Here is a 21,915-nt window from a genome sequence, read left to right as displayed (position 1 = left end):
GATACTGGAAATTAACCCATTTATTTCTAATTATTATACAAATAAAGCAAGTTCTGCTTACTACAGTGATTGGATACAATTGTCCCTGAGACAGAGATGTCACCTGGAAGGGCAGCTGCTGTTTTCCTAAGTCATTCAAAGCCACAGGAGTGATGATTGCCTGCCTCACAGAAGTTGTCAAGATACACTGTACATAAAATCTGTTTATTCTTACATATCTTGCAGGTTCACAGTATGTGAATGAGGAGCTTAGGTGAGCTGATGGGAGAGATAAGCAGTGGATAGGTTTGAAGCTTTGCTTCCTTTGAAAGAAGGGAGACAGAGGACTTCTCAATTTCTGCATTGCCTTATTGTATTTATTGTATTACTTCTTGCTCTCAGGTCAATCTCTAAGGGGTAAAGCATTCTGAGACCAGAAAAAATGCAGTTCAGTGCAATTCTCAAACGCACTGAGTCTTTAAAACAATTTTCTCCTTTTTTCTCTCCTTTTTTTTTCTTTTTCTCCTCTTTTTCTCAACCCCTATCATGCTGGTTGCTTTCCCCCACAGTCTACAGTCTCCCAGGTCCCTTGCAAGGTGACCTGTTGCTCCAGCAGTTCTGGCTGGAGGAAGCAGTCCCTTCAGTGAATTATGGCCTGCTCACAGCCCCTGCTATCTGGGGTGTGTGCGTGAAGACTGGCAAACAGCATCTGTTGTTCAGCAGCAGATTATTAAGCAGATAATATCTGTGTCGCGCTCCCTTGAGCCTTGCTGTCCTGTAGTTCTCTGTGTAGCTAATTAGAGTGGTGATGTGGAAGTGTCAAACTGCTTTGCTGAGGGTAAGCAACTCCTCTTGTTGCAATCTTTGTTCTAAGTTCTGTTTTTATGGTGTGTTTTCTGGCTCCATCCCATTCCCATATACAAACACAGTTGGTTCTGCAGTGGGATTGGGATATATCCTGCGATCCTGCAGGAAACTGAAATCTGATCTTCTGCTACAATGGAAGTTTCCTTATAGCTGCATCCTGCCAGAACTTGTGTTACAGTTTGTGCACCGGCTGGGGATCCTTGTGTTCAATTTGCTCCTTTTCCCTTGCTCCAGTGATGCAGAGGAAATTTTTTGTTTCTTTCTGTTTTTAGCACTTTTTCTTCTTTTCCCCATGCTTAGTGATGATGGGGTGGCATAGTTAAGCGTGCCAGTTCTTTCAGTATTATCCTCACTTTAATTCTTGTGTTGTACATTACCAGCCTTGCCTTCATTTAAGTGATCTCCCAGCTTCCAAAAGCCTGTTTCCTTGTAACATACAGTCCTTGGAGGCTTCTGGACAGGAAGGGTATCAGCAACCTGCCTGTAGGATTTGTTGTCTGAAGGTGAATGGAGCGGTGCTCTGCCAGCTGTAGTTTGTAGCTAATGAGTTCTTGCTCTGAGCGTATTGCAGCACCGCTTTGCACTTGCATTCAGCTAGCTGAGTGTTTGTCTTCCAAAAAAATAATTTGGCTTGGCGTGGTAATATACTGCAGCTATGTGATGAGTTGAAGTGTGAAGCTGTTTATGAGCACGTTCCCTTCTAATTCTCCCAAGAAGTGAAGGAGAAGTGTGCAGGCTGCTGTGCCATCCAGAAGGGCAGCGAGTGTGGTGAGGTTTGACCTTTGGGCACAGGAGCACACAAACAGCCCAACCTGCACCACATCTGGGTCACTTCTGTTTCCCTTCAGTGCTCTGCCATTTTCAGGGTGAAGCAGACACTTAAAGGGAAGATTTTGCATCACTTTACGAAATGAGTCTGTGGCCTTTGATTTTGGCCTTGCTTTTTGTTCAGCTTTGGTTCCCCAGGCGTTTCTTCAGCACTGTGTAGGGGAGCATAGGTGAGGGACTCAATTTGAAGCAAGAAGCCCAAAGGAATCACATTTGGTTCCCCAAAACTTGAGCATCATACCCAAAACCACTGCCAGGAATGCAGCTCCAGCTGGCTGCTGCAAAGCTGGCAGAGCAATGTGAGGCCCCTCCTGTTTGCCAGCACAGGGAAGTGACCCCAGAACTGTTTTCCCACAAAAAAAAATTGATCGTTTTCCAGTGGTTTCACTCCTGCAGGGCCAGAGAAGCTCTTGGCTTCTTATGCAGCTACAAGACCTCCGGTACCATGCTCATGTCAATCCTGCACTGCCACTGGATGTGTGATGCTCTGCAAAGCAGCTGGTGTAAAACAGCCACACAACTCCCCCTGAGCACCTGGTGGCAGTCCCCACACTTTGCTTCTCCAGGCACTTTTGTACTGGTGGCTGAGTGGGGCTGATGGGGATCTCAGCACCACTCTTTGGGAGAGGGGCTGTGATTTCCACACACTGTGTTTTGAACACAGGCAGATTGGGTTGGAATCCCACCGTTTCATGTAATGGGTATGGGCAAAAAATAAAGAGAAAAAAACAAATCGGTGTGGAGAGTTCAGGCCACTTGGAGCATGCACCCAAGTTTTGCTAAGTCTAACCATAATTTGGTTTTGTCCTCTGATTTTATTTATTTCTTTATTTCATGTTCTTGGATAGCTTGCAGAGAGGAAGGAGGAGTTTGGGAAAGCTAAACGATGCAATGTGCTCTTACATGAGGCTCCAAGAATGATTGTTCCTTTAAAGCGACAGTCTGCCCCTTTTAAATAAATATCAAAGAAAATCCTCCAGTTGACCAAAATCCTGCAGCATGATGCTGCCCACACTCCCAGGCTTGTGCTGGTTTTAACTGAGAATGCAAAAGCCTTGGGAGCTCATTGTGGAGCTCTGCCCAGCGCAGAGATGCATTATAAACAACTGCATCTAAATAGCTGTGTTCCCTCCCCTCACCTGCCTAATGTGTTCTGCCAAGGGTCTGCTTTCCCTGTGTCTTGTAAATATTTTATGAAAATTAAATCAGAAGTGATTACGGCGGGCAGTTCATCTGTCTCTGGTTCTGACTGCAAGAGGAGAGGGAAGGCAGAAGTCAGTAAGTGCCACTGCATTTTTAAGCAGAGCCTGACATTTTTACAGTGCATGTGAAGAGGGTGTTTTTAAAGTTTGCATCAGCTGTTGGGTTCTATTTTAGTGATGGATTCCAGCTAAAATAACGTGGATGCTCAGAACTGTGTGAATAAATGACCCCTAACTGACTTCTTAAAATATCATATGAGTCTGCTATGGGAAGTCTGCACTCAACTGTTTTTCCTCTCTATTTGCATCCGAGTGTATTATACAGGAGCAGTGTGCCTATGAACTTGGAGGTTGCAGCGTTTCATCTGTACATAGCAAAGATGTGAATGATGGACTGGAGGCTCCAGTTCTTGCAGCTAATCTCGTTTTCGTCAGCATCTCCCCATTCCCCAGCCTTATTTTCCCCCTGCCTGGGAGTTTCTGCACGGAGGAGCTGGAACTCAGTGCTGAGTTATGTGGAGCCATCTGTTCCTGGCTGCCCCTAGAGCTGCACAGGCTCTTGCCATCCTCTGTGTGCATTGCTCAACACCTGCCAGCCGAGCTTCATTCCTTTATTTCCTAGCATCCACATCAGTCTTCTGAATGAAAACCTTTTTGGCAGTGCTGAGTGTGAAAAGTTCCCTCTTAGCACCTGGAAATGGGGAGCCAGCGCTTCCCTAATTAATGGCAGCCATGCTGAGAGCAAGTATGTCAAAAACAGAAAACTTCAGGGAGGAACTGGGACCTGCACAGTAATGTACCAAGGCAGTGATCTGCTCTGTCCAGGTCCGCGCCCTGCTGTGAGACAGGGCTGCCTTGAGCTGAGCTTTTCTCTTGTCACGTTCTGCATTTCCCTTCAGAGTACCCGATGCAAAGACATGACAAGGTACATCAGCCCAGTGGTGGAGTAAGGGCAAGGTGAGAGATTTCATACAGGAAGGAGATGTCCTGTGGATGCTGCGTGGCTGCAGTCTTCCCCGAGCTTCCGCAGGCTTTCAAATGCCCGCCTTTGCAGAGCTGTGTCGGGTGCCTCGTATCACTGGCGAGCAGCTAAATGCAAAAATCTCTCCAAGGTTTCCCCCACAGCACATCTGATTGCTTGATGTATCGTTTTAGCCGTGTCTGATTCTCATGGGTTCACTTCAAGCCTTGCAGCGAGCTGCTAAGCCACATCTGTGGAGCATGCCGAGCTGACCGGCGATGCCAAGAGCGGCTTTAGCACAAGCTTAACAGAGATGATCTCGTGCACAGAGTCCTTGTAAATGCTCCTCCAAGTTTTGCTGACTTAAGGCAGCACAGCCACCGGGATGTTTCTGGCACCGAGCGCCATAAGCATGAAAGTTTAAAAAAAAATAAAAAAAAATAAAGATAGTAGTAGAGCATCTGCCCTAAATACACAGGGCACATCCAGTGAATGGAAAGCATGAAATCTTTTTCTAACTCTCTTGAATAGAGAGCAGTAGGCGTTGAGATGGGAGCTGAGAGTTTTGATCTTCTCCTCTCTGTGACGCTCAGAAGTGCTGTGTCTCTTCAGGCTTACGACTGAAAGCTAGAAGGGAGAGGAAAGAATTGGTCTTGCAAGATTAGGCTGAGGGAGTTCTGAGAGACCATATTTTATCTTAATCTCTTTGGAAAGGTGGAAGTTTCTTTACTGTGTGTCCAAAATAGCTCTCAGACTTCCTCTTCACAAAGTTCATAAACAGCAGAGGCTCTGCAGATAAACCTCAGCTTCAAGCACAGGTCTGTAGCATTGGCTCTCTTTACCACCCCACGGACTTTTATCATTTTTCCTTTCCGTAGTGATAGTGCAGCTGTGTTTTCCCTTTTTCCAGTGAATGAGGAGGGCTGTGCACACTGGTGCTGGGGCTCCCGAGCAGTTGTACATGGGCAGAGCAGGCAAACAGCAGGATGCTTCCCTGTTTTCCAGGCTCATCTTCAAGCTGTGATTTGGTGACCAAGTGGGGCTTCTTTTCCTGGGGATGATGTGAGACAGCAAGTGGCTCCCCTTTAGCACACACAGGCTTCTCACAATGAAAGCAGGAGCAGCCGTGGGGAGGTTATGCTGCAGAAGTGTCTGCCTTGGTGAAGATGAGACCCACCACGTTCTGTGTTTCCACGTGGGCTGCATTGAGAACCCTTCAGGTGGGGATGATTCAGCCAGCAGACCTGCTGCAGAGCAGCGTGTGCAATAGAGAACAGGTTAGCTCACAGACAGCTCATGCTTCAGAAAGGCCAGGCTGGCACAGATCAGAGCCATTACTTGCAAAATGACATGTTCAACATTGTGATGCTTCTATTCCCCATCACCTTCTCCATCTCATGTAGCTGTAAAAATCCTACGGAAAGAACAAACCATCTTGTTTGACCAGCAATTATTCTTAACAGCAAACTTGCTGTAGCTGGCTGACAGCATTTGTGGAAGCTGCAAGCAGCAGCTCCCATAAATTCCCTCAGGCAACTGATTTCTGATGAGCTGCTTCATAATTTGGAGATGAACCACTCTTTTTCCTGGTCACCCTGGATATTGCACTGTATGAACAAAACTGTTCGGTGAAGCCCTTGGAGGAAAGGTGATCCTTTCATCCAGATCAGTAGCTGGGAAAGAGGGAAGCTTCTTCTTATTTCTCATCATTTTTTATGATCGATACTTATCTCAGAATATTACTTAGGCACCTGATTAGCCGGCTGTTCTTGTGTAACAAATCCATTTAAATGAGAAGTAAACTGCAGTAAATTATTAACATAATCTTCTGCACTAATGACTAGGTTTTTTAAATTGAATGAGTCACTTCTTAAATTGTGAGAGGGAAACAGGGGCCAGGGACACTTTTTTTCTTTTGTTTTAATGATTACAGTGCAACCATTTGCATGTAGAAATGCAGTGTTTTTTTCTCAAAGCAGCCGTATCACACATGCGGTACGTGTGCTCGCTCAGATACATTCAGCTCACTTGCAGAAGGAAATGTGTAGTGTGGGTTTTATAAAATTACTATTATGGCCATGATTAATGATTTTGTTATCCGAGCAGCAAAACCACAAGACTTTGCAGCCGCCATAGCAATCACAAAACTGCAGTATGTGCTGCACAGAATTCGCTAATTGAGCATCGAGGGCATGTTGAAACGGCGTTTCTTTGTGGACTCGCTGTTCCAAGTGCTTTAGGTTTGGGTTCATTCCTCTTCTGTGACTACTGGGCATGTTTTCAATAGTTTTTTCTCTCTCTCTCAAAAAACAGTGGAGCCAGATTGGTTTCAGCAGGCTTTAGAGGAAGACAGTGTTTGTCTTAGAAACCAATGGTTTGGACATGCTTTTCCATCAGTGAAATAGCCTGACTCTAGAGACTGTGTGCTTTTTAGATTTATTCCTGTAAGCAAGTGTGTTATATTTGGGTGACCTGCAGTAAACCTCTGATGTCTTCCCTTTTGTCATCTTCCCCAAAATTTTCACTGCTGTGGTGGTAGCAGAAAATGCTAGCCAACACAGTTGTGTTGTATGGCACAGGAATTGTTTTCTGCTTCCACTTTTCCTTGAGGTTGAGTCTGACTTTTAGCAGTCACCAAGTTCAGATTCAGTTGCAGTTGAGTAGTAACCATAGTAGTAATGTGGTTGAGCACCACAGCTTTTGGGGCTTGAGTGTCATACCTTTGATTCTTAGTTGCTTTCTTCTGAGAGCTTCTGTATGGCTTCTTGAACCGCATTATGGGATTTATCTCAAGTCCTTGCTTCTGTTTGAACCTTGTCTGAGCACGTTCCAAGTGCCTTGTGTTCTCTTCCAAAGGATACAAGAATAATAATCACTTCCTACTCCCCTTCCACATGGGAGCCATGATTCTATAGAGTTCTTCCTTCCTATCTTCACATTTCCTTCCATTATCTCTTTTCCAAGGTGGAGAGAGCCAACCTCACTAGTTAGCCCGTATTCAGAAACCTCTGATTGTCCTGTTGATTGCCATGGGAGCTTTGCCATGGTGGAAATACCCTTATGAAGATTTCAGTGCTGGCACTTGTATTTTTTCTTTAAATCTGCTGATGAGCTCTCTGTCATAGAGCTGCTTGTTTTAACCCTGAGACCTCTTTTCTCAGCAGCAATAGTTATTTTAGAGTACATCATTGTACATGGCAGATCAAGATGTTCCCATCAGATTGCGTATTAGTGGTAATTAGAGTGTGTTGTTGTTGTTTAACATCTGATCCTCTAGCATCATAAGGTTCTTAAGCAAGTTTTCAGGGTCAGCTTTCATTTTTACTCCTCTGAATAACTTCACTGTCATGAGAAGGTTTTAGCATCATGCTGCAACCCTGCAACCAGTTGCCTTCAGCCTTGTCAACCTGAAGGCAGCACAGACTTTTTTATGGAAGAGCGAGCAGAGAATTAGACTTGGATATCTTACTTTCTACCTTTATTGGTGCTCAGAGCAAGTGTTTGCATTGGCACACTGCCCCTCAAATCTGAGGACACTGAATGTGGAAATGAAGCAATTTTTAATATGGTTAAAGCAGAGGCCTGAGCCGCAGCCTCTTTGGTATGCTGCAAACAGGTTTTGTAGCCATGTTGACACATGTGAAGGAGAGGCTCAGTTGCCCTGCTGGCTCTGAAGGAGATGAAGGCGTGGAGCAAAGGGTAGATAAGGATCCAGCACGATAAAAATTGCTCCAGCCTTTCTTCCAATTGCCTCTTGCAGAAATATGGCTTTCCTTGTGGAGTCATGTGTGCATTCAGCAAACAGCACACTTTGTGTTGGCTGGTTATAGCCCCCAGCTGTCCCTCTAAGATTGTAACAGCAGTTACATCCAGTTTGGGACTTCTTTCCATCTAGCAGAGCAAGAGGGTTGCAGGCCAATGTATGCCACCTACTCCAGATGAGTGAGTTTCCCAGGCTTCTTTGTGTTCACCATGAGCACCCACAATGTAGTTGGAGCATACCCACGAAGGCTTGTCCCAGCAGGGCTCGCCTGCATTTCCACTGAAGGTGAAGGGTCCTGCTGGCATGGCACCATGCTAAATACTTCTTCCTTTTTGGCTCATGACAGTCAAAGTTTAACTTTGAGATTGTGCTACAAGGCAAAACTGCCCGCAATACAGGTATTTGGCTTTCTGTTCTAAGCTGAAATTGAAGCTCTGCATCCAGGTCTGCACCACATGCAGTGCTGCAGAAAAGTACTTGTAGGAGAGGGCTCTTGTTACTAAATCCTAACTCTTCAAAGGTTTTCAAAATAGCCTGGAAGCTTGATATTATTTTGAAGAACTTGCCTGTAGAAGCTGCTAATTTTGTCTTCAAGTGTCCCCAGAAAGTGCTAGATATATTAGGGCTTGAAGTTACAGGCACAAAACTTAGCTTAAACCCCAGGTGTGAAGTGCCTGCATCTAGTAAGAGATGAGGACTGGGATGATGAAACCATTAAAAGAAAAAAACTGAACACCAGTGCAGTTGCACTTTATAGGTGTTGTTAGTATAACTTAAGGCTTGTTCTGATTCTAAATACTTGATTGTAAAATAATTGGGGGGAAAAAAAAACCGCAACAATCTCACATGGATTAAAAGTAGGTTCACAAAAGGTGGGTCAGCCGTTCAAAACTCATCCTGCTTGTTTTACTTCTCAGATAACACAGTCTGACTTCACACCACACTGCAAACAGATCTGTGTATTTGCTTTCAACAAAACAAGGTGGCAGTTCAGTGCTATACGAGTCAAAGTGGGTCGACTAATATTTTGTGTTGTAATGCTTTAAGGTGTGTTCACGTTTGGGCAGCATCTTGCAAAGCGTTGTTTTGAGAATAAACAAATAGCCACAGTGGCTGTTCTTGTCTTCTTGGATTAAGAGACGTGTTTAGTACGATTCATTGAAAAATAATATTTAGAGAGTGCATTCTTGATCAAGAGAGAAGGTTTTTCAGGAAAAACCAGTCTTCTGCCATTGTTGATACAACCACCTTCCCCTGTTGAGTTTGTGTCTCCACCTAATGTTGTGGCAAATGGAAACCTCTCTGTTGGGCTTGCCTTAGCTGCAGCATGGGTTGTTAGTTGAAGGGGGTTGGAGATTTTTCTTTGTTTGTGGCACCAGTATTTTTGGAACATGTCATGTCACAGCTTTTCTGTCAGTTGTACCCATGGGCAAAAGGAGCCATCAAGGGGATGTTCATTTAACAGCTGTCCTTCGATATTTGTGGTAATGTGAAAAAGTCTAACCATCAATGAAAGGAATTAATGGGCCTGAACGTCTGGATATCGTAAGGAGAATACAAAGGTTGCATCCAAAAATAATGCCTCCTGTTTTATACACCATCTATCTTGATGCATGTCAGAGGCAGATGTTGATGGGAAGAAAGGGCTGTGAAGAGGGGATGGCTAAGACTGGGTTATCCTGCTGTGCATTTCTGCAGGAAGAGAAATAAACGTGTTAAGAAGCTGCACGAATTGGCAACACCACATTACTACACGGTGTTTCACCTTTTCATAATCATTGCTGTGGAGCAATGCAATTAACTAACCTAAAGAAAGTGAGGTAGCAATGTATAAAAATACAGGTAACGTTCATTGTACATTAAAGATTAGCAACAAAAGGAGAAGAAAAGCCCTAAAACTTTTACAGGAAAGCTGAGTATTTAAGTTGCCTACAATGAACTGGAATTCACCATTTGGAGAAGAATGCTGAAAGAAGTTTTTTGACTCTGGAAGGCTTAAAAAAGAACCAGGATTTCTGCAGTCCTGAGTGCACATCAGGAAGTAAATGACAGCATCATTTGAAGGAGTTTAAATATGTGCTTCAGAGGTAGCTTCCAGTGTGAACATTCACCACCACGCAGTGCCTAGTACAACAAATAATGTGCCAACTGCATATGAGTGGTGTTGGTGAATATGTCACTGGTGGGCTATGGTACACTTAATTTTTCCATGTGTGTGGCAATGTGTTTTATGGCCTGGCAACAAACCTGCTTCTTTCAAGAGTTTTATGTGAAACCTGTGAAAGCTGCCTACTGTCAGGTGTTGCCAATATCACAGGTGTGTGCAAAGTCAGTGAGTAGCAAAACATCTCTTTTAAGACTGCGTGCTGTAACAGTTGGACATATTACAAGCTTTTTCCCCTTTCCATTTCTTACAGAATGCAACAGATAGCTCCTCCAACTCCTCTCAGAAAAGGGAACAGCCTGTGCGAACTCTGGCATCTCCAGCATCCTGCGAAAATCGAAGAATTTGCACTCGTGGGCACCTTCATGACCATTACAGCTCTGACCACTACCATCTAGAACAAGTAAGGCACTACTCACTGTTGGCACACAAGGGGCTGTCTCAATCATAGTTAGACAAGTCCACATAGCGTATGGCTCCCCACCACCAAAAACACTCAGAAAATCCCCACTCCTTTCTCCTCCTCTGCCAGCTTTAGTTTTAAGTGGCATTTAATTATTAAAATAAATACATGTTTACACTGACTTTAAAATGTTAGGTCTTTTCAGAACTTACAAGGAGCTTATAGTTAGGAGGAAGAATTACTTTTTACATGGTCTGATAGTGATAGGACAAGGGGGAATCGTTTTAAACGAAAGGGAGATTTAAATTAGGGGAAGATCTCTTTGTCAGAGGGTGGTGAGGTGCTGACACATTGCCCAGAGAGGCTGTGGATGCCCCCAGATCCCTGGAGGTGTTCAAGGCCAGGTCGGATGGGGCCTTGAGCAGCCTGAGCTGGTGAGGGGCAGCCCTGCCCTCAGCAGGCGGGTTGGAACTAGGTGATCTTTAAGGTCCCTTCCAACCAAGCCATTCCATAATTCTGTGATTCTACGTGCAAACAGCTTATTAATCTTTTCTCCCTCTTTATCTCCGTCCCTGCTTCTACAGTCAGTACCACGATCCTACCGGCACGTCAACTTTCCAGATGACGATGAGGAAATAGTGCGCATCAATCCTCGGGAGAAGATTTGGATGACTGGATATGAGGACTATCGCCATGCTCCAGCACGAGGAAAGAACTTCGATCCTGATGACGTGGACTCCTACGTACGTTTTGCCAAAAGCGAGTCCTCAAAACACGAGTACACTTATCCTTACGTAGACAACTCAGACTTTGACCTGGGTGAAGATATCAAGGGTGCTGTGATAAAGACTCAACCTGTCAAATTCAAGCCCAGACGGAAGGAGGATGGTGAGAGGTCACGGTGCGTGTACTGCAGGGACATGTTCAATCATGAGGAGAACAAACGGGGTCAATGCCAGGATGCTCCTGACCGCATCAAGACTTGCATCCATCGAGTGAGCTGTATGTGGTGTGCAGACACTATGCTCTATCACTGTATGTCCGATCCGGAAGGAGACTTTACAGATCCTTGTTCGTGTGACACCAGTGATGAAATGTTTTGCCTCCGGTGGATGGCCCTTATCGCCTTGTCTTTCATTGCTCCATGTATGTGCTGTTACTTGCCGCTTCGGGCTTGTTACCACTGTGGGGTCATGTGCAGGTGCTGTGGTGGAAAACACAAAGCTGCTGGATGACTACAAATGAGTTCGGTGTGTTATGTTTTTCCTGTAGTTCGGGGAACACATTGGTTTTGGAGCATTGAGATCACTTATTTTGATGCAGCCACTGTGCCCAGCAGCATCCAGAAACCACCAGTTTGGATCATTTTACGTTCGATCGTCTGGGGCTCACACTGCATTGATTTGCTCATCAAGTGTTCTAACTAACTAACGTACAGCATAGACTTTTGTATTATTAATCTGTAATCAAACAGACTGTCTTGTACATGTTTATATTATTTTTTCAGTTAAAACGAGTTTAAGAACTGCTTTAAATGGTGGTGGATTGTAGAACATCTCCAGGTTGTGTCCGTCTTGCCTCTGCTCGCGCGGTACCATCGGTGTGCCAGCAAGTTTTGGCATTTCTCTAAGCGGGGTGGCGTAGTGAACGAGATCTCACTTGGAAGATATTTTAACTTGCTGTCAAGTTATTGTGTGTATGGAAGGTGTGCTAGTAACAAACTTGTACCACAACACAGTATTTCTGTCACTGGTTTTCTTTTGTTTTGTTTTTTTGTTCTGTTTTCCAAAGCCAAAATAGCCATGTAAGCTGCAGTTTCTCTTCTAGAGTCCATCGTCATTTCCTTCAGCAAACATCTTAAATTATTTCTCTGTTCTTAAAGCTCTACGAACAGAAAGCGAAGCTCAGTTACCATAGTCACATAACCATTGAGAATCTGGTAGTTCTCCTTACCTGTAATCATTTCAGACCACTACTTGAAAGGGAAACTTTACATTTTAGTGTTTTCTTTTTTCCCTAAATAACTTTGGAAAAATAAAACTCTGTTTTCAGAGTTCTGCCCAAAAGAAGGGAACTTTTTCTTTAGACAGCCATGTAATGATTTGAGTATAAAACACTACAGTTCCAGATGAGGAAAATTGTTGTTATGCAAAGAATTATTAACAATGCAATGTCAAAAGCACTATTGTAATCCATGGCAATTCTGGGGAAATGCTGCATTAAGTGGTGGATTATATGGAAAATAGTGTTTATTTTTTCCTGTATAATATGTGAGCACCACAACACGTGTGTTCACGGTAGAAACTACGTTTAGCAGTCTAAACAGGTATTGAAAATCAAAAGCCAGGATGTTAACCACCACTTTCATTTCCTGACCTACGGTTCTGATTCTCCGGATGCTTACAGATGTCCAATGTAATGCATATGCAACCAGCATTTATGTAATTCTTTGTATAGGATTAATCACAGGAGTCTTTGCAGGAGCCAGACCGAAGCGTCTCCCTCACTTTCCCCTCCCTAGTTCACCACCCAGATTTATCAAGTGGATGCATAAGGTGCATACAGTGGGATAAAATTACTTTAATTTTTTTTAAATGTCATGTTGTCTTGTGTACAAGGCTTGTAATTAGCTGGAAAAAAAAGAGTATTTTTCTAATATATTACAGGAATAGCCAAATAATTTTTATTAAAAATAAAATGATTTAGCGCAGTGAGCTCTAACTAGCATAGTACAATCTGAATACTTTGAGGCAGCTAGGGATTGGCTTGTCAAAGCTGGCACTGCTGTTCCTGCCATAATTTCTTTCTGCAGTAAATTGCCAGTGAGCGCATGTCCTTTCCCTCCCTCTATTGCACATTGACATCAGTCTTAAAAGAGAGGATTTTGTTTCTTTTTTCTTTTTTTTTTTGCCAAATAAATGTAAAAGGAACGCTTGCCATTTTGTCTTGGTGGAATGTCCCAACGGTTCCTCTGAGAGTTAATCACAGCTTTTTAGTAAACCATGAACAAAGTATGCAACGTGCTTATACACTATAGAGTTCGGTAGGCTTAATTTGTAGCAGTCGCTGGGGATCTTTTGGTTGGAAAAGAAAAAGAATGATAATGCAAAAGGGATGGAGTGTTACACACTCGGTGATGTGTCTGGGTTTGCTGAATGAAATATAAATATTTTGTGCCTAATAGCAGTTGACAAATCTCTCAATGGTGTCTAGTAAACATCAAGCCAGCCTCGAAAACAATTTTATGGAACAACCTTTTCCTTTTATTTCTGTTCTCCGAGTTGTTTCATGTAAACAAACATCTGTAAGATCTTCTCTCTATAAAGCACAACACTACAAAAAAGATCTTACAGTTTTTTGTCCGGTCTTGAAGTGCCCCTATTTATTTAAGTAAAGTAGACATACTCCAAGCCTTTCCGTATGTCTGAAAATAAAAATAAAAAATAATCATTAAAAAAAAAAACCCTCCCTTATTATTTTTTTTTTTTTTTCCAGTTTTTCCTCCCTCCTTCTTCCTCCCTCTTTTCCTGTTGGGTTTTTGTAATACTTGTAGATTTTCGCCGCGTGCGTTCTTGGGTTTGTGAAGGCAGTGGTGTAAGGGCACAATGATAGAAATGGGTGTTTTTTGTAAATATTCCTCCTTACTTTCCACACTGCTGCTGAACAGTGTGTAGCGTTCTCCCAGTCAGCTTTGCAATACTGACATCAATCATTCGAGAGAAATTATTCAGATTTTATTTTTGTATCTGTGGTAACGAAACATTAACCAAATTTGTTTTCTGTCATGAAAAATGTTTGTTTTTTTTTTTTTTCAAGCTATCGCTCACATTAACAAATTAAAGTGCCTGAAGCCTCATCATTATTGTATCTATATACTAAAAGTTAAAACCCTGTTGTATTGATTTTTATAAGCCTTTTTACCTCTGTGTAAAAAATATATATACAAGTGTATGATGTACATTTTAGTTCTTAACTTCTTTTTTTATTGTTTCTAATATGTATGATCCGTGTAGCTATTGCTTTAAAATGTACCATGTAAATACAAATACATCATATCAAAACGATGCCTTCGGTGTGGGGGTGTTTTTCAGGTGTTCTCTGTGATGTTGGGAGGGCGGCCTGTGGGTCGGCCTACCCAGCAGCCATGAAGAGCTGGGCTGTGACAGCACAGGATTTTCAGTCCTTTCTCCTCACACCTCGCCCCTGGGTGAGGGAGGGGGCTGCATGGCCATGTTGGCTCCCAAATGTGTTTGCAAAACGGTCTGAACATTTCTGGGGAGCCCTGCAGGGATCGAGAAGCACATCTCGTATCCCAGCCCGCCACACAGAGGCTGAATGCACCAAGAGCTGCTTGGTGTGGGCTGGCAGGAGGCTCTATAGGCATCCCAGGCAGCTCCACCTGCCTTAGGGGGCATCGACACTGAAGGATGGAAGAGGAGTCACTCAGTTACACGGACCAGAGGACACCAAGCTGCAGCTGATCGACTCAGAAACTGGGGAAAAACAGTGAGTATACCTGATTTTATTGCAGCTGTTTCCAATGGGATCTCCAGCCCTGCCTGTGGCTTTCCAGTCACATAAGTCGCCTTATGGTTGAATCTGTCACAGCTCTGCTGAGATTCCGAGTCCGCTTCTGCTTTATATTTATGTATTTCTGTAGATATATGGTCCCAGAATCATAGAATGGCTTGGGTTGAAAAAGGCCATAATGATCATCTAGTTTCAACCCCCTGCTGTGTGCAGGGTCACCAACCAGCCTGCCCTTGAATGTCTCCAGGGATGGGGCATCCACAACCTACTTGGGCAACCTGTTCATGATACAAGTTAGGATATTTATATTTGCTTTTTTCTTACAAAGCAAAGTTTAGCCATGCACCTAAACCTTGCAGCCCTGTGGAGAAACATGCAGCGCGGGCCTCTTGTTTGGCTTAGGGAGGCCTCCACGGCACACAGAATCATGCAGCCTGACTTGGCATTAGCTCTGCCTGCAAATAAATGGCTGGCAAAGTGACCCTGACAGCCTGCTCTTACAGTTCATTATGCTATCTTGACAAATTAGGGCAGGAAGCCTTCAGCTCCTGTAGCAAAAATGCTGAATCATGGCCTGACTGATTGATCACCTGGAGGGAAGGCAGGGCCTCCCAGGGGAGCTCAGGTGTTTGCAATGTATCTGAGTGACCAGGAGTGGAGCCAAGATCCACCCCTTCCCAGACCTCATTAAGGGTTGGCAATGGAGGTGAGGGTCTCTCTGGAGATCCTGCTTATTTGGAGACCTTCTAAAGGTAAGCTGGTTTTGTTCCTCTGTTTCTGTGTCTGCAGCTACTGTGTTTGGGCTGGTTCTTGTTTGCTGCAGCCTAGGGTTGGGCCACCCTGCTTCTATTGCTGTACTTTCCATCACATTATAGCATTACAACTCTGTCCTCTGTCATTTCACATTCAGCTAGTCCTGCAGAAGGCCTGGATAGTCCCTGTATCTGCTTGCAGCCTGCAATGTCTTTTCTCAGACTTGTCTGTGTGTTAAAGAGGTCTAGGGATTTCTAAGCTGAACCAGTAAACAGTATGTTTGGACCCTGAGATTGCTGGAAAATACAAGTTTTGGCAAGATACAAGGCGCTAGGGAAGGCCAACAACCTATTGGAGGCAGCCAATGAGGTGGCATGTGGGGAGGCTGCAGTCCTGCAAGTTTGTAATCATGTGAAACAAATGTGAATATTTCATGGGTCTGAGAGAAATCCATTTAGCTACAAATTACATTTTTAGAATAATCTCTCTCCTAGGCTGAGTTTTAGGCATTGCCAAAGGTGGTTTGGCATTTCAGAGTAAAGCAACTTCACACTGACTTGATACCAAATGTGTTGCTTCCTTTACCCTAATCAGACCACACCTCCCTCTCCTTTTTCTCTTGCTAGTGTCAGGAGCTGTACAGACCCAGTTCCTCTCTGTGCCTTTCTTCTGCAGAGGCATCCTTGGTATCAGACTGGCATTATTACAGTAGTGTGAATTTCTGTCCTTGCAGTCTTTGAAATTAGAGAGAGGCACGGGTTTTCTTGGCTGTGCTGTCAGTGACTGTAAGTAACTGTGACAAGCCTTGCCTCATAAAAGCAGTCTCAGATCAGGAAGGAGGACCAGCTTGGCATTAGCCACGAGTAGCAAGTTGATGAGGATGGGTGGAGGAATTACATGGGGAACAGAGGGTAGCTATGAGCATAACTAGCTCTGGTCTCTCCAGCTGTGACAGCTGTTTTCCTGTAAGACACAACGATAGCATTGGTGAGTGTTTCTTAAGAGTGACTATAGCTGCCTTGCCTTGATCTCAGAAGCACAGTTTTTGCATGAGATGGGCTCACTGGTCAATCAGTAAAAAAGATTTGCTTAATCTTTTCTGCTCAGACAGCAGTGATGTAAGTCAGACAAATGGATTCAACCCCTGTGAAGATGGGTAAAGACCAAGAGTTTGAATGACTTGTATAATGGCACGTGGGGAGCTGGTGGCCTGAAGCCAGACTGCCCTTAGCACAAGTCCACGGTCTTCAGCTACGGGTCAGCTCTCCTGTTACTCTCGCCCTCTGACTGAAGGTTAACTGGAGGTTTGGGCTTCTACAGGAGCCTCTCTGCAAGGAGCTCAAGCCAAACGGTCCCCACCAGCGTGGAATGTGTAAATCTCCTTCCTCTGCTAATTCCGCTTAGAAATGCAAATTGCAAGTAGCTGTCAGGAAGGCTGGAAACAAGAGGTATCGCTGCATGTGTTCCTAATGCTTATCACAGGCGGAACTTGGCTTCTTACAAGGACCAAATGCAGCCTTTTCACATCTCCATTGAGAGAGAGAGAGCTAGCAGCAACCGGAAATGCTTTCGTTCCTTCAGCACTGGATGCTCGATGAGTTAGCATCCTCCTAACACCTTGTCCTTTTCCAGGATGCTCAGCCTTCTGCTGTTTTCTTAACATACTAAATGAAGGGATTAAATTCTTTTGTATCTCGGTGGTATAAGTGGAAATAAATAGAAAAATGCTTGGCTTCCACCCAGAGACAAGATATTTAAATAGTGGAAAGTATGTGTGTATTTTTGGGCTGGTGTGCTTAGATCTCCACAAATATTTTCAGTTGCTTCCCTGCACTCGTGCACAACCATCCCATGCCATTCATCTCATTCTCCCATTCCCCACTTGTAAATTCATTTAGGAAGGGCTGACAGACTTTGGTTTGTCTACTGTGAGATTTCAAGCCTGCTGCTTAACGTCGTGTGAGACAGGATCTCGCAGCAGTGAGCTGTGAGAAGAGGAAGGCTTCTGAGAGCTGTAATGCACCCTATTGTTCAAGGCCAGTTGGATGGGACCCTGGCAGCCTCATCTAGTGGTTGGCAGAGCTGCCCGTGGCAAGGGGTTGGAGCTCAGTGACCTTTGAGGTCCCCTCCAACCTACACTGTTGTATGATTTTCTGTCCATGCAGTTACCTCTCCATACACTGATGTGTACTTTGAGATGGTGCAGAACAGAGAAAATCATACAGACAATATTTAATTCATCTATCAGGGGCATAATGCATCTCATAGTGACACAGGGAGTCACTGATGTTAAGAGCTCATATCGCTGTACAGAGAAGCTAGAATCAATGCAAATGCAGGGATAGCTAACAAATTATCAAGTCATACACAGCATTAAGCTTAATGCTTGCACAGAATTCTTAATTAGAGAGTGTAATATGAACTGACATTTCTTTTTCCGCATATCTAAGGCTATGTTGTGATAAGCTGCAGAATTGGCCAGCACCTGCTTTAAGGGAAATGACAAGGCTAGCATCAGGCTTTCCACCTGAAATAAGCATTTTTCTGGTTCTTCACACTCTCAATTCCTTTGTGTAAGTGTGGTGCTGATACTGATGTGAAATTTCAATTTCATGAAAAGACAACAGGGCCAGAGAACACGATATAGCAAACTGTGAGAGCTTTGATCTTCAACTGTCTAGTTTGATAGTTTCCCAAATGTACTTTATCTCTGCATCTGAGGTTTCCTGTGCTCAGTTTGTGTAGGCTCTGACTTGATTCAGAAACCAAAAGCTCAGACACTTTTAAAATTTGAAGCATTAATGTCCTCGTGCCCTTGAGGGCCATTTCCAACCTTAAAAGCCAGGTTCCAGAACTACTGAACTCAAGTGATTTCACTTTAAAAGTGCTTACTCTTTACAGCTTCCTGAGAGTGATGATAAAAGCCAGGTTAGAAAGTATAACTTCCAACCACATTTTGCAGGCGTTCTGGCCAAAACTTAAAACAGAGAGCATTTTTACGTGCGCAGCCAGAAGAAGAAACACTCTGCTGCTTTTGTTCGTGAGTCTCAGCACTGCGAAATTCAAATGCCAATAAATTTGCTTCAGAAAACTCGGAGTAGCTAAAAAAGATCGGGTACAGGCTAGGACTGAATGCAGACGCAGGACATGTGGTGCATCCCAGATATGAAATACAAATGGAAATATGACCAGCTTTTTTTTCTTTCTTTTTAAGGGTTCCTAAATGATACCCCAGGCTCACAGTGGTGCATCGATAGGGCTGTGATGTTTGAGCTGAGGGTACCCCCAGCAGTGTTTGTGTCTGTGTGGTGCTCTGTGCTTCTGAGAGAGGCATTCAGACCTGCACTGTGGCTCAGCCTGCCAAGCAGGAAATGTATACACGCGTGTGAGTGTGTGCGTATCCTTTTGGAGCAGAAATCTGACATTACCGAGCTAAAAAGTGACAGTTACTCATTAAATAAACAAATAAGCAGGTAAAACTGCAGCTGTGTGGCTGCCCCTGGTGGCTTGGCAACAATGAATGGGGTTTTCAGTGCAGTGGCCCCAAGTATTGGGTATCACTGCAGGATTTCTCTGTTCGCTTAGTGAATAGCCTTCAGTGAGCGTCCTCATCTTGGGAAAAACCCCAGGACCCCATTAAGTGGTTGAGCCAGCCACAGACATGGGAAGACTTCCAAAGCAGAAACAGGAATAGCTGCAGGATGGAGCTCAGAGGAGTGTCTGCTGTGCTGTGATTTCAGAGCTGTGAGCTGAACGGTCAGCAGATCTGCTGCTCTGGGGCCGATGACTGGGCTGCGAGTCATCTGTGTGCCTTTTGGTGAGTGAGAGAGCGACATGGAGGGGTTGGGGCAGCCCGTTTGGCGAGACAAGTGCCCCTTTGCAAGGGTGCCAGCCGTACCGTTTAGATACAGTGTCTGCAATAGAGCTGAAACAGCTGTGCTGCCACCTGGGGCCAAAAGCACCACGCGCCTGGGAACGAAGTCCTCAGCGTGAGCAAAGTCCTCACACTTACTCCTGACTTTGCACTGAGCTCTGCAGGGCTGTGATGTGCAGGGGAGGTTGCAAGAAAAGTCAAGTCTATTTAATTTAAAAGCTCCAGCACACAACACATCTGCAGTACTGCAGTTGTTCTTCCCCAGGCATGGAGTCCATTTGGAATCAAGTAGGAGAAGACTGGAGAGGAGCAGCCGTTTGGGTGCCAGCAGTTTCCATTCTCCAGGTGCCTGGTGTAAAATCCTGGCTGTGCTTAAGTCAGTGGCAAAAAAAAAAAAAAAAAAAAAAAAACCAAAAAAAACCCCACCTACTGTACATGTAAGGGGAGCCAGGATTTGTCTCCTGGGATTTGCAGGGTTTAACTGGCAGCACCTCAGGGTCTGGCACCCAAAGTGCCCTGTTGCCTGGTGACTCCCTAAGGCAAACTTTCAGCAGTCTTTCTTCCTCCTTCATTCCCATCAGGAAGACACTAGACGCAATAATGTCAGCTTCAGCCCATAAAAAGAGATTTATTATCCTGCACTGTGTGCCAGCTCTCCGAATCTGTCTTGAAAGGACTGTGTTTGAAACAGAAGCCATGCTGCACGGTCACAAGTGGGTGAGTGAGGAGCAAGAGCATCCTGCTGGCAGCCAGGACATGGGATGTGTGGGTAGTGGGGGCCTTGCCCTGCTTCAAGCACCAGCCTGGCTGAGAAGGCATTTCATTTAGAATTCCTTGGATATCTGTGTAGAGACAGAGGAAAGGTGTGCCTCCAGCAATCTGTTCATCCCATCCTGAGGAGTGCCATTTCCATTGCCTTCTGACAGCAGGAGGACTCCAGCATCACTCGTTCTAACCTCAGCTTGTAACCTTTTTTCCTATGGCTGACGGCCAAGTCATTGCTGTCACTTTGACCTTTGCAAACTTGCCTGGAAAATAATAAAGTATATATCTAGAAGGAGCAAGCAGTTCTGACTTTAAAAATAACTAATTGGCAGAGACGTTTCCTCAGCCACGTTTCATTCATTTTTGACAGCTTACTGGGTTTCAAGCTGGCAGCGGTTCTTTCCGATACTAAGTTGAATTTCCAAAGATTAAAAGGCTGAAAGGGTGCCTATGTAATACCATACAAGAGAAAAAGGTCCTGTAACAAAGAAGCGTCCCTGGAACGGCTGTGTTTTCAGAATCCACTCGCATACATAACATTTTAAGAGCTGTCACCATCAGAGCTCGTTTTATGGCCAGTTCCTGAAGGAAGTGGTTGTAAAGATGTGGCATGAAGAGCAGAAAATCCAGGTGCTGAGCAGAGAGCTTTTGAACTTGCAGCAAATGCGTGATGCTTTTTTCTAACCAGAACAACTGCTGTTTGTGACCATCTGAACTTTGAGCTACAAGAAAATGTCTTTGGGGTTCGTAAGGCTGATATCCTGTCTCTAACCACAGCCTGTACCAGACACTTCAAAGGCAGAGAATACAAGAAACTCTGTATTGAAATCATCTGCTAGAAGGGGAAATTTCTTCCCAGCAGCAGACAGTTTGTCACTGATTTATCCCCTCAAACAGGGAAGTTTATGTGCCTTCTTGGGGGAAAAAAATCCGATTGAATGCAACAGCGATGTGAGTTGATTCATTAAGCCTAACAAATTTTTATTTGAGATGCATTGGATTTCTCTGAAATACGATAGCAACCCTTCTACTGTTTGCTCTGGAGATTCCTGTAGTGCCAGATTGGTAGTTTGCGGTTTTTTCCCAGCCTGTTTTTTGTACAGATAGCCCCAAAAATGTGATGATGTTTGGGAGCTGCGGCCCTTTGTTGCAGCTATGTTGCAGATGATGATGTCTCCTCCAAAGCCTCCTGTTGGCAAGTGTTTCTAATCCCCTTTTATGGATCCTTTAGGTTATTATTTTCTTTTTATTATTGCTGAGATGATATTGTGTTCTTATTGTTGTTTGGCTTCTCTGAAGCCTCCCGTGTGTCAAAGACAAAGAGCAGATTTGAGGGTATAATGCGGATAGTGGAAAGGAAGCAAATACATAATTTTCTTTATTTGTTAGACTGCTGTTGTCAGGTAATTTAAATGTGCCCATGCTGTAGCTGTAAATATAAGCTAGGATAAATTGGGTGTCCATGCTGAAGGTGTAAACCCTGTATTTATCTCCTGAGTAAGGTGCCTTTGTTGCAAGAGGTGCTGAATGTCTTCGCTTTTTTTCTGAAACACGTTGGATTTCCTAGATGGCTAGGTATAAAATACTGTATCTGCTGAGGTCAATGACAGATTTCTCACTAGCTTCAGTAACATTTAGCTGCCTCCAACACACAGAGTCAGCAGACTATTGGCAGATGTCTTTGTAAGAGCAGAGAGCAGAACCAAAATGCCTCTTATGTTTGTCCGTGTTTTGTGCAAAGCTCTTCTATGTATTTTCCCGTCTCCAGTGAAGAAATACAAGACACCTCCTCAGCTTGAGTTGCCATCACAATCTATTCAAAGGTC

At 44.1% G+C, this 21,915-nt stretch overlaps 1 protein-coding gene and 1 long non-coding RNA gene across 2 annotated transcripts in view; both read left to right on the top strand.

The window, feature by feature from the left end:
• SPRED2 (sprouty related EVH1 domain containing 2) overlaps positions 1-14,231 on the top strand; it is a 50,918-nt gene extending 36,687 nt beyond the window's left edge. The window contains exons 5-6 of the mRNA XM_048935870.1: positions 10,018-10,167; positions 10,752-14,231. Of these exons, the coding sequence (XP_048791827.1) occupies positions 10,018-10,167; positions 10,752-11,402 (801 nt within the window). The 3' untranslated portion in view covers positions 11,403-14,231. The remainder of the gene's footprint in view (positions 1-10,017; positions 10,168-10,751) is intronic.
• A 1,133-nt stretch (positions 14,232-15,364) lies between these two features.
• LOC125689073 (uncharacterized) lies at positions 15,365-17,203 on the top strand. Its single transcript, XR_007375012.1, has 2 exons — positions 15,365-15,449; positions 16,558-17,203. It is a non-coding gene; the product is annotated as an uncharacterized LOC125689073 (long non-coding RNA).
• Positions 17,204-21,915: the final 4,712 nt, after the last annotated feature.

Source organism: Lagopus muta, chromosome 2 (assembly GCF_023343835.1).
Source record: "Lagopus muta isolate bLagMut1 chromosome 2, bLagMut1 primary, whole genome shotgun sequence".
In the NCBI taxonomy this organism is placed as follows: Eukaryota; Metazoa; Chordata; class Aves; order Galliformes; family Phasianidae; genus Lagopus; species Lagopus muta.
The sequence above is the reverse complement of the archived record's forward strand: the minus strand, read 5'-3'. Positions and strand labels throughout refer to the sequence as shown.